The 12878-nt window shown below is 46.0% G+C and overlaps 1 protein-coding gene across 1 annotated transcript; it reads left to right on the top strand.

Annotated features, from left to right (window-relative positions):
- Positions 1-2213: 2213 nt before the first annotated feature.
- Positions 2214-5207, top strand: LOC109757944 (arogenate dehydratase 2). The gene is made up of 11 exons (XM_020316789.4): positions 2214-2524; positions 2657-2718; positions 2833-2925; positions 3552-3752; positions 3835-3918; positions 4077-4172; positions 4249-4326; positions 4431-4523; positions 4605-4672; positions 4780-4861; positions 4927-5207. The coding sequence occupies exons 1-11, from the start codon at positions 2245-2247 to the stop codon at positions 4984-4986; spliced, it is 1197 nt and encodes a 398-aa protein (XP_020172378.1). The 5' UTR covers positions 2214-2244; the 3' UTR covers positions 4987-5207.
- Positions 5208-12878: the final 7671 nt, after the last annotated feature.

Raw genomic sequence — 12878 nt, 5'->3', positions numbered from 1 at the left:
TCGACATCGCAGAATAATCATCCCATGTGCTCATAGGCTTCTAGGCCGCCGTAGGACATGTAGTAGGGACGGTTGCCGTTGTAGGACCCCGAGTCCAGGTTGAGGCCTTCAGGGTGTTCGTGCTCAGCGAGAGGGTCGAGAATCCAACTCAGCAGTTGTAATTGAGGAATGTTTGAAATAAATAGCCTTAAGCATTCTTGCACCAAGGGAATCAGGAGTGTGTAAAATGCGCCATGAATGTCTTGCCAGTAAAGCAAGATTGAATAGCTCAAAATCTAAAAAACAAAGGCCACCCATAAATTTTGGTTGGGTCATTACCTCCCATGGAACTCAGCTCGGCTTGCGCTTGCCATTTTTGCTGCCCCACCAAGACTGTTGAATAATCTTATTAATGTGCTCACACACGCCCCTAGGGAACTTAAAACAAGACATGGAATACATTGGGACCGCTTGTGCAACAAAATTGACCAACACTTCTCTTCCTACTAATGATATTGTTTTCTCAATCCACCCATTTACCTTGCTCCACAATATGTCCTTCAGTTATCTAAAGCCCCCATATTTTGAAGTACCTAAGTCAGAGGGCGTACCTAGGTACTTGTCATTCAATGATTCATTGGGAACTTGTAGTAAGTCCGTAATCTCTTGTATGATGATAGCCGGGCACCCTTTACTAAAAAAGATAAATGATTTAATCTGATTTATCCTCTGCCCTCAAGCATTGTAGTATGTCTCCAGCGGGTTTGACACCTTAGTTGCCTCGGCACCATTAGCTTTGAGGAACAAAAGGCTATCATCTGCAAACAAAAAGATAGTTAACAGGCGGAGACAAAGGCTCCACTTGCATCATAACAATTTGAGATGACTTGTCTAAATTATTTAGGAGGCACGAAATGCCCTATGCTACCAACAAATATGGGTAAGGGAAAATAGGATCCCCTTGTTGAAGTTCTCTGCTTGGTCTGAACTCTTCAAGATTCTTGCCATTGAAAAGAAGTGCATATGTAATAGAGCTAACCATGTTCATGACAATTTCCACCCACTTATGAGAAAATCTCAACTTCATCATGATAGCTCTCAAGTAATCTCACTCAACCCTGTCATAGGCCTTCATCATGTTGATCTTGAGTGCACAATAGTGATGCTTAACTGCCTTATTGCGGTTCATGAAGTGGAGACATTCATAAGCAATAATAGTATTATTAAATACGCAGGTACACACCTAGAAACATAAAGAAAAAACACACAAACACACACATGATACCCAACATATACAATAAGCGAATTGAGCTATGCTCAGATGGTTTGGTTCCTTGTGATGGTACCAACCTAGGTTGGTTCAAGTTCTAGACTTGACATTGATCATATTTTTCTGGATTTATTTCAGTCCATCTGGCGACATGCGTTCAGTGGAAGAGACATTCACGTTGACTTGGAATGCGTGTGTGGGGACTTCATTAATCTCAAGATGATGTGCCGGCTTACTATCTTGGAGGTGCTCATAAGGGTAGGATGTCCGTGCGTTCATAGGGGTGAGTGTATGTGCATATGTAAAAGTGCGACTAGGGAAAGCTTTCCTCCCCTCGATCTCCGTCGGCGAGCCCGTGGATTTGCCTCCCCTCCGCCTGCCGCTCCGATTGCCGGTGGCGGGGAGGGGATTTCTAGTGCCTCGTCTGCGGCTAGTAGATAGGTAGGATTTTAGTTCTCGAAGAGGCGACGTTTGGACGGATGGCGGCGCTTCTTATTCGAGTCAGTCTTTCGGGCTCCGATCCTCCTCAAGTTCGTCCGCTGGGATGGACTAGATGGAGCTCCTGCGTAGATTCCTGCCAGCTCCTTGGGGCGGCGAGGTTAGGGTTTCTCGTCGTGCATACGCAGCGGTGATATTTGGTGTTAAATTCTTCAGATCGATTCAAAGATTCAACACGATGACTGCGGCTCTGGGACGCTGGTCCTTAGGGGCACGTGCACGAAGACTTTCCAGTTTTTATCGACAAGGTCAGGCCGGCTCCAGTATGGGAGCGACGATAGCGGCGCGTCAGCGACTTGTTCTGGTGGCTGCAATGGTCGTTTGGTGGTCCATGGACCTCGATGTAATTCTTATTATGTTTGAGGTGTTTTCTAAGAATCTTTGTAATAGACATCTTTTCGGAAAAATAAAGAAAAAAAAACTAAATGAAAAAGAAAACACGTAACTTAAAATTAGAAACCCCACCCCCTCCTTCCTCCTTAACCAGCGCGGTGGCTATGGCCTCCATGACTGCCCCGCGGCTCCCCTTCCTCGCGGCCCGAACATGCTCTGCCGCCGCCGCTTTCTCTTCGTTGTCCTCCTCCCCGTTACAATGCTGCCCCGTTAAACGTACCAGCGCAACCAACACCAACTCAGCCCCCCTCCTTTCTGCCTCGCGGCCAGGGGCGCCCGCGGCGGACGGCGTAGGGTCCGCCGACCTCAACCGCCTCCGGGCCTCTGCTATGCCTGTCGCGGACAGCCCTCTACCCACTTACACCGATCCACATGAGTTGCCTCGTAAGTCAACCGGCGACGCTTTTTTAGCCCGATCTCTAATCGTTCTTTTCTTGTCTGATAACTGTATATAATAAACTAACTAATCTGTTGGTGCTTTCTTCATGGCGTGCGTGGTACTGTACCGGGTATTAGGGCCTCTCACTGGTGCGGATCTAATGGAGTCAGGCGGGGAGGGGCTCAAGGTTGCCTACCAGGTGCTCGACGAAACGCGTGTGTTGTTTCAGTTCATTGCGCATCAATGTCCCTGCTTGTGTATGTGCTCTTTTCGTTGTAAATCTGAAAGGGAGTTTGGTTTGCTGTCTGTTCAGGGCTTCCCAGGAGCTTACAGCGAGTCCGCAGCAAAGAAGGCCTATCCACATTGCCAGACCGTGCCATGCGAGCACTTCGATACTGCATTTCAGGTACCGTCGTAGGATCCTTTTTGGGGCCTGTTTAGGTATGTTTGCATGGTGTATGTCGTGCAGTGTGTTACACGTTTTGCTTTGTTTGGTTCATTTCTCGGTTTCAGGATGATGGATATTGAGTCAGAAAAGGTTAAATGTTTGTTGCATGAAATTTGTTTGAGGATTTGGTCTTTATGCACGGAGCTGGGCATGCTCCGTGTTTATTTTATGCAGTATGCCAGTATTGCACAAACAAATACTAGTTTGCCGAAAGAACCTATCACTGGCACATATCATCTGTCCATAATCGTTCCTTTTTCCGAGACAACATGCTCATGAGAGCTCCTGTTGAGGCAAATTTATGCTTATAAGTTTGAAGTATCTAATTTAAATGATTTAGAAAATGTTGGCAGTCGAAGTTTCGTAAGTTAACTGTACATATTATGCTCAGAATGACATCCCTTAGGGAACTGGAGAGATTATTGTATTAGCAAGATCTTCTAAACTGGCCTTTCCATACATGAGTAGATCAAGCATTTCCATATATATCTCTTCCATGGCATATTGTAATACATAGACCATGGTCTTTGTGGCACAAGCAAATGAATGTGTTGCAATTTTAATGTCTTCTGGTCCTTTATCAGGCTGTTGAAAACTGTACAGTTGATAGGGCAGTACTGCCACTTGAGAATACTCTGGGCGGTAGTATACATCGGAACTATGACCTTCTACTTCGTCATGAGCTACACATAGTTGGAGATGTTCGCCTTGCAGTTCGGCATTGCTTGTTAGCCAATCGTGGGGTGAAGATTGGAGACCTAAGAAGTGTGATGAGCCATCCCCAGGTAAACATCTTGGATAGTGTGGCCTTAATATTTTAACTTGTTTGTGTAATAACCTTACGAACACATTATTTTATATTCTCAGGCTCTTGCGCAATGTGAGCATACACTGACAGAGTTAGGAATTGAACAGAGACAAGCTGTTGATGACACTGCTGGTGCAGCAAAGGTAGAATGATGCTTTCTTCTACCTGGAATTTAGATTCTGATGGATATATATTTGGTTCAAACTTTTGAATCATGTCGATTTTTTAATCGATGAATTTCAAGTGCCTCATCAAGTGAAATCACTGTCATTAACGATAACGCTACATGCTTGTTTCATAGTTAGTTACAGAACAAATGCTCCAAGATACTGGTGCCGTTGCCAGTTCATTAGCTGCTGAACTTTATGGACTGGATATTCTTGCTGAAAATATTCAGGTATTGTGGTTTCATGCTAAATCAGGACACTGTATTCTGTTCTTTATCCTCAACATTAGTCCATCACATCCCTTAGGACGAAAAAGAGAACGTCACCCGTTTTATGATGCTTGCTCGGGAACCTATTGTACCTCAGGTTGATAAACCATTCAAGGTACAGATTGTAGTGGGAACTCACTTTCATGTTCCTTTATAGTCGTCCTTCCCAATGGAAAAACAAAGCTGGTTGATTTGTTGCATGATCCATTTTATTTTCAGACCAGCATTGTGTTTCCACTTGAAGATTGGAAACCTGCACAACTCCTCAAGGCACTTGCAGTTTTTGCACTGAGGGACATCAACCTCACCAAGGTGTATTGAACAACCTTGCTTTGCTTTATAGCTTGCATGTGTGCTTTGTAAAATTCTCTAACAGTGTGTTTTGATGTGAAGATAGAAAGCCGCCCACACAAGAAAAGGCCTTTCCGTGTAGCTGATGACACTTTCTCCACACCCGTCAAGTTAGATAACAATCCTATGACCGCCACATTTATTCAATTTTGTTTCTTCAAGTCTTAACCAAATATGAAAACCACTAGTTCTAACCCGTTGATCCTTGGCTGAATAGGTACTTCAACTACCTCTTTTATGTCGACCTTGAGGCATCAATGGCTGATCCAAAAACTCGGAAAGCTCTTGGAAATTTGGAGGTCATCTTTCTTAGTTGTTTTATCTGGCATCAAGAGAACGGTGACTCATTTTACTTTATTTGCAGGAGTTTGCACCCTTTGTAAGAGTCCTGGGGAGCTATCCTACAGACGTGAGCGAAGTTTGAATAACAAGTGCTTGCTGCTAATCACATCCTAGTGAGTAATCATGGAGAGTCAGAAAGATGCAGCTCTCAGAGCCTATTTCCTATTTGGATTGGGATTTAAGCGGTCTTACTCATAAACTGTACCTGGCCATTTAACAGCAGAATAGCGGATGTACTCAGGGTGGGTAGAACTGGAATTCTGAACTATGCATTGTGGGGGTCAACAAAGTGATATGTGGTGATTTTGTGGGTGGGTGGGTGGGTGAGGTACTGTCACGAGGTCTTTATTTAGTTGGGCCGAAACTTCTTCAAAATTCCCCAATAAGCCCTTCTACAATGGGGAAAGCTCTGTTCATAAATTTGACTAGGAAGCCCAGTTCAATTAAATTAAACTAGAGAGGAACACCGGTACAGAACGAGCTTTGGAGGCTTTTTTCGTTCATGGGCCGGTGGTGGTTCCCCTTTCCATTTCAAAGCCTGTGTCGCTAATACTCGGCACAACGAAGTGGTTTGCAAAACCACATGCGCTGATGCCCCACCGCAAGCGGTTTACATAGACAAACCGCCTCCAATGCGAGGACGTCTAAAGTAATGGAATGATCGAAGGCGCCGCTGTGGGGGTTCTGGCAGTTCCAATGTTGAACCTTTACTGACCTTTCTGCATTACGAAGAAAACTGTCTTGGTTGCCTTGATGGATGACAAATTGGCATGTTAGCAAAGTTCCAAAATAGTAACAGTAAAGTTGCAATGTCAATAAAGTCACTGTACTTTTTAGTAACAACCTTGCTAGATGATCTTCCGAGTTGTTGGGTTCATAGTTCCCACTAGGAGTGACAGATCAGGGGAATATCATCGTGTGGAGGCATTGTTCTGTGCCGGGCGAAACATTCCAGCTGCCAGGGCATGTGCCCAGCTAAGCTAGTATTTAGAGCAGGGCTGGATCTAGCATGTGCTCATGGTCATTTGATTCTATAATCGCTTCGGTTGTTCTTTTTCCTCAAATTGGTCAAATAATACGCAAGAATTTGCCCATATCTCTCGACGGCTGTATGCCCTTCTTTTCTACAAAGCGATTTCTGCGTGAATGATGTATCATTCGTAGTTACTACCAGTATACTTATCAGGAGCAGTGACAGGCATTCATCTTTTCAGGGCGGACGCGACCTCTCACCGTCTCCGCCATTGAAGCGGCGCGCCGGCCGAGCTCGACGCCCGCGACGCGTCTCCTCTGTCCGCGCCTATTCAATGCCGGAGACGCGTGACTGGACGGGACGACTATCTACCGTGTCGGTTCAATGTTGTTGTCCATCCGTTTGCCGCTATTAAGCAGGCTCGCCGGCCAAGAAACCCACTCCGGCGCCGCGCATTGACACACTCGGACGCCTGGCCTCAGTGGAATCTGCTATATAAAGGCGGCCACACCCGGCTAACTCACCACAATGCCAGCCCCTCCACATCCTCGTCCCTTGCACTGCATCCGCCATGACCGCCAGCGGGAAAGCACTATGGGACAGTCTGTCACCGGAGATGAAGCACGCGGTGGCCGCCCTTCCCGCCGCCTGGCATAGCCGCCGTGCCAGGCGGATCGAGGTCGGCTTGCCAGCCAGCTTGCCTGAGGTCTCCGACGACAAGGATGACACCACGATGGAGACTGGCTCTGACGACTCCGCCCCGGCTCTCGCGCCTCCTGTGCACGCCGGCTTCACCATGGAGCGGGCGCGGGCGCAGTTCAATGCCGCCATTGGCAGAGGTGCAGCCTGCGTCGGCGCCTTTCTCGGCGTTCTAGCAGGCGCAGGAGGAACAACAGTACAACATGTTCCTCCTGAAATAATACCGGTTGGCGGAGAGCCAGATCTACGGCGAGCACGCGAGCGAGGAAGCCATGGCGGCCATAGCCGCAGCGAACCCAAATTTCGTCGCGGAGCAGCGTGCCATCTACGATGTTGTCCGCGTTCAAGCCGCCGCTCGCCAGGAAGTGGCAACCGCGGAGAAGGACATAGCCAACTGCGCCTCCTACGCGCCAGTAACGAACCATCAGCCGGCCCGGTGGGATGACGACAGTCAAGGTGCCACAATTTCTCTCGTGGACCTCACGTCCACCGGCGACGGACAAGGCGCGGACTCCTCCGAGGATGAGTAGGCCACGGGAGGCGGCGAGGCTTGGTGTTCCATGTGGGCCAGTCCGTCTCCCGTGTTCTACTCTTCCTCGTCGGAGACCGCATATTCACTTCATCGGTCTTATCGCCGGTGCTCATAGAGACGGCTGAAGAAGGATGACACGGGCTTGGACGCCGGGCGACACCACTGTAGGATAGATTTAGGGGCGGGTCTTTTTTTTTTAAATGTTCGAACTGTAGTTAAATCCGTCGTATTTGTATGAAATTCGTCATGTTTATACGAAATCCGGCCGTGTTTGCATGAATTTCATCCAGTTTGTTGAAAAATAATTTGAAATGTATGTAGATAGCGTTGAATGTTGATCTCCTGCATCCATGTCCGCCGACTGGTCCGCCTGTTGACGGACGGATGCGGGAGGTTTTTTACAGGTTGCCGTTGGAGTAGTTAGTCCCGTTGAGTAAAAAGGGATCGTGATGAGAAAGAGAGTTGGGATCCTAAAAAACTTGGTCAACGGCTCGGTTCCACGCACTGACACACATGGCCAAATTTGGGATCGCGTGAAATTGGTCTGCCTCGTGACAGCTCATTAGCGTACGATTTCTGCAATGGCTTTTCGTGGTACTGGGTCGCACATAGTATCGTACAGTGCAAGTTTTTTCGCGCCTCGCTCTGTTTGCTTTTGTTGTGAAGAGGGGTTAATCAGCAGAGCGACGAGGCGATGAATCGATTCCTCACCACAAGATGCAACAAAATTGAATCGATTCCATTCCTCGGGAACGGGGCGCAATCGGAATATGCCTTCCTCTCGTTTGCCCGCGCCTTTTCCTCCCGTTAAAGCGAGACTCAATCGTACGTATCCTGCTGCGATCCATCGTGCCAACTTTATGAGTAGAATCTACCACCAGTAGGCACAAACCGTCACTGTCAGTACGCGTCGTTGTTACTTACCAGTGTGATCAAGCATTAACTACGTACCGTGGTTAGGGGCAGGAACCATCTCGCTGACTTCCTCCAAATGGCGCGTGGAAAACCAACTCGTGTGCGCCCAGCTAGCACGGCCACCTCGCCGCCGGTTCGTGTAGGAGTTCCGTTCATACTTGAGTACCGCTACTTGGACCGTATCCGTTCCGTGACCGTGAGCGACTGGGTCCAGGAATTAGGCAGGCAATCACTCCGCTGCCGCCGCCGAAGACGTCGACGGCGATCGTTTCCACGATCCGTCGCAGCGCGCGTGCAGTCGGCAGTAGGTCACGAAAGCTTTATTACTCTAGTCTGCTACTTCCTCCGTCCTTTAATATAAGAGCATTTTCTTAACTAATCCATTTCGTAATATAAGAGCGTTTCGACATTAGAGTAGTAACTAAATAAAAAAGGTAAAGAGCCCCTCCATAAAAATATTACAATTACATCACCTCTGAAGAACTTAACTTCACTTCACACTTGCTCTTGTATTATGAGACTGAGGAGTAGTAACTAAATATAATTGTTGGTAATGGAGCTGGGCTGGATTGTAGAGCCGGTGTTCATGCGCTGCCGCCAAATTTAAGGTCGTCGTTGCCAGCTGCGGATTCGTTTCCCGCCGAACCTCTCACCGAACACGCTTTGCAAATCTTGTGTTTGTACCGGGTGGGCAGTGTCACTATGGCTTAGAGTACGACCAATATCGTTGGACTACTTGCTAAAGCTCTTTAATTAGAACAGATAGAAGATATAGATGATAACTAAACTTTTACATCTTCAAGCCTCAAGACACTTCTTCAATAGATGACGTAGATGAAAAGAAAAATATATCTCCGAAACACGGAGATGTAAATTACAACACTTCGTGATGTAAATACACATCTTCACCTACAGGAGATGTAAAACTGACGGCGACGCGCCAACTGCCCAACCGTCTTTAGTTTTGTTTCGCCCGCCCGCCCAACTACTGCTGTCCTCCGTCGCCTGCGATTTCTAGCCGAAAACTTTGTGGCCGCCGTCTATTCGTCCACCCTGACCCCGCTGCCCGCCGCAGCCGCCGATTTGGGTCCGTCCCGCCGCACTTTCGCCGCCGCGCCACTCGCCCACCACATCACGTCGCCGCCGCCCCGCTGCCAGATCCGACCGCTCCATCGCCCCCGTCATCGGTTCCGCCGCTCTCCGCCGTCGCCCGCCTTCAAATTGGCCGAGGCGGCCGCGCGCTAACCGCCCAACCGTCTTTATTTCGTTTCACCCTCCCGCCCAACTGCTGCTGTCCTCCGTTGCCAGCGATTTCTGGCCGAAAACTTTGTCGCCGCCACCCGTTCGTCCACCCTGACCCCGTCGCGACCCCGCCGCCCGCCGCCGATTTGGGTCTATCCCGCCGCACGTCCTCCGTCGTGCCACTCGCCCACCACATCACGCCGCCATCGCCCCGCTGCCAGATCCGCCGCTCCATCGCCCCCGCCATCGCTTCCGCCGTCGCCCGCCTTCAAATTGGCCGAATTGGCCGCTTCTCCCCCGCGGAATCGCCGCCGTGCTGCTCCATGATTTGAGCTCCCCCTGCCACGCCGCCATTGTCGGATTCGAGCCGCACACTTGCCGCCGCTTTTTCGCCGCCAAACTCGACCTTCTCATGCCGCACGGCCATCGCACCGCTGCCCCGCCGCAACCAATGCGCCGTTCAATTCATAGTCGCGTCGCCGGCCATTTGAGCTCCCACCGCCGCATTCGACCTCCCACCGCCGCATTCGACCTCCCGACTCTCGTCGCTCGGTCCGCCGGCGCTCCTCCCGGCTCTCGACGCTGGGCCGCCCGCGCTCATGCCGACTAGTTTTACATCTTCATTTGCATCATTTATTGGAATTGAACGTTTACATCTCCAATATACATCATTTGTTGGAGTTGCCTCTTTTTTGAAGATGTAAAAAGCATTTTTTGGAGATGTAAATTTTTACATCTCCAAATTTGCATCTTTTATTGGAGATGCTCTTAGGATATTGCAAGGTAGAGTTATTGGCTGACTCTCTCGATCCATATCATCATGGGCTCAGTTCTCTAAAGCCGGGTAAATGCCTTCTTTCTTAGATCTGTATCATTGAGAGCTGATTATTAAACATTCCTGCGATGCATTTTTCTAAGCCAACTTTACATGAGAAATTAGCATTGAACAAACCAACCTAGGAAGACAACAGCCAGACTCTTGGAATTCTATTTCTATATCGAAAAGAAAAACAATCTCTACTACTTACAAAATAACTGGTGTTCTTTTTTCTGTCAAGCAAAACTCTTCGTCAACCGGTTTCCCTCATGCCAACATGTCCCTTCATTGATTCGTTTCCATCCCGCTGTTTTTCCTTCACCACACCATATTTAACCGCACCTTCCACGTATGATAGTCAATCATCTTAATTTACTTACCTTTTGAACCTTTTGAACCATTTTTACCTTAATTTCTTACGAAACTGCTCATCAAATTATAAGGTAAATTAGTTACATAATTTGGTAAGCATTTATTTACAGAAACGCGTTTATTTACAAAATATTTATACCCCGTAGCAACGCACGTGCATTGTTCTAGTTTCCTAAAAAGTTACTTATATTTCTTGTAGTAAAGTCTCTGAAGAACTTATTTTATATGTTTTTTCTCATCTCTCTCCTCCACATCATGGTTTTTTCCTTTGCGATGAACACCCTAAAAGAACAAATTAGGTGACAAGCACATTGTGTCATTGCTATTACAAACATTATAACATCACAAAGATTTGACAAAAACATCATGAATAACAGGACACTACTAGAACAAGATTTACCAGTTTAGAGAAAATTATGGAAAATAAATCAAGTAAAACAAACAAATGCTACAATTATTACGTAAAGTAATGATTTTTTAAGTTATGATAAGTATGGACCACAAATGATTTTATTACTTTACCAAATTTCACACATGCACATTCCTATCGATATTCTACATCTATGGTTTTTAGTCACAATTTTTCTAGAAAAATCTTAGATAAAGAACTCTTTGCTAAGTGTTATATGTCATCACCATATGGTCTGATGCTATTTTTTGGTAGTGCAACCCGTATCACAAACATTTGATCATCACGCACACATGTACACAACTTGTAGCATTGGCGGTGATATGTTATCGCACTTCATTACATCATCTCCTACCTCTGTATGGGTTTGCGAATGGCATTTTTCTCAAACCCGTAGGTAACCACAATTATGATGGGAAAACTTTGTTTTTGCCACTCTAGCTTTTGACCACTTTGCTTTTGCCACTCTAGAATTTGACATTTCACTTTTGCCACTTTTAGTTTTTGACAATACATCACAATTGCCATTCCATGGCAAAAACAATAATTTTAGAGTGACACTTATGATACATTGTCAAAATGTGAAGTGGCAAAAGTGAAATGAAAAATTATTGCTTTTGCCACGAAATGGCATTTGTAATGTATTGTCAGAAGCTAAGAGTGGCAAAAGTGATATGTCTAATTCTAGAGTGGCATAAGCAAAATGGGCAAAAGTTAGAATGGCAAAAACAAAGTTTTCCCAATTATGATCCCTTATGATTTGTCTTCCAATATATTTTGTCGCGATCACAACTCATTTACATCTCATCGATCCATTATCAGCGAGTATTTTCGCATAGTGTAAATGTCATTCGTTGCACTTTTTAGCTCAGAAGAACTTTCAATAAAATTCTTTTAACATGTATCGTGAATTGAGAGAAGGGTTAATTGTGGATTGGTATTTAAAATTACATGATACAATACTAAATTACGACCCTTTACTTTCTTGGACGTGCTAGAGCAACCCATATCGGCATGGTTTGTAAATGACACGTTCCCAAACCCGCGGGTTGCGACAATTATGGCCGCTTATGCCTTATCTGCCAATCTATTTTGTCGCGGAGAGTTGATGTGCCTTAAACTCAACTCGGCAACGGATCACAGCTCATTTACATCCCATTGATCCAATGTCAGCAATTTTGGGCATAGCGTCAATATCATTTGTTTGCAAATGGCGTGTTCCCAAACCCGCAAGTTGCGACAATGGTGACCCCTTATGCCTTATTTTCCAAACTATGTCTTAACTCGGTGACGTGCCTTAAACTCAACTCGGTGACGGATCACAGCTCATTTATGTCTCATCGACCCAATGCCAGTAATTTTGGCATAGCGGCAATGCCATTTGTCGCGGTTAGTAGCTAAAAAGCATGTGCAGATATATTTTATCTGACCTGCCATGCATCGGAAATTTAAGAAATGATTAAACATGAATTGGTATTTTAAATGACCTTAATAGCACTCTAATTCTATGGCAAGTTATGATGACATGAAATTAGTATCATTCTTTTCCTCATTTAATACTGCAACATATCAGCAATATGCCTGGAGGATGCTTGGATCCAAAGGACTTATTTTAGTCTGACTAAAAATAGTATTTTTAAAAGGCTAAAGTTCCAAACACCCCTGACTAAAAAGAGGCTAAAACTAGTCTTGAGACTAAATTTTTTTAGTTAGGGATACCCCTACTAAAATGTGGATTAGTCCTCCCTCTCCTCATTTAACTCCTCTCCTTTAACACAGGCGAGTTCTGGATTGGAGGGTTTGGAAGATAATAAATGCTCATTAACTTGATTTTAGTTTCTTTAGTATTTGGATTCAAGCATGGGTGAGACCAGCAAGTTTTAGTCCCACTACTTAATAGTCATGAGACTAAAACGTATCAAGCACCCTCCTAGTAATTAACATTGCACAAGACTACACGAATAAATATGAATATGAGTAATTATAAATATACTGAACGAAACAAATTTAGATCC

Source organism: Aegilops tauschii, chromosome 4 (genome assembly GCF_002575655.3).
Source record: "Aegilops tauschii subsp. strangulata cultivar AL8/78 chromosome 4, Aet v6.0, whole genome shotgun sequence".
NCBI classification, from domain to species: Eukaryota; Viridiplantae; Streptophyta; class Magnoliopsida; order Poales; family Poaceae; genus Aegilops; species Aegilops tauschii.
Note: the sequence above shows the minus strand (reverse complement) of the source record. Positions and strands in the feature narration are given on the sequence as shown.

Bases quoted from the DNA above. Each gene is read 5' to 3' on its own strand.
- LOC109757944 (XM_020316789.4), top strand. From the start codon at position 2,245: ATGGCCTCCATGACTGCCCCGCGGCTCCCCTTCCTCGCGGCCCGAACA. The intron at 2,719-2,832 runs GTGCTCGACGAA...CTGTCTGTTCAG, and splicing joins GGCTCAAGGTTGCCTACCAG to GGCTTCCCAGGAGCTTACAG. The intron at 2,926-3,551 runs GTACCGTCGTAG...GTCCTTTATCAG, and splicing joins ACTTCGATACTGCATTTCAG to GCTGTTGAAAACTGTACAGT.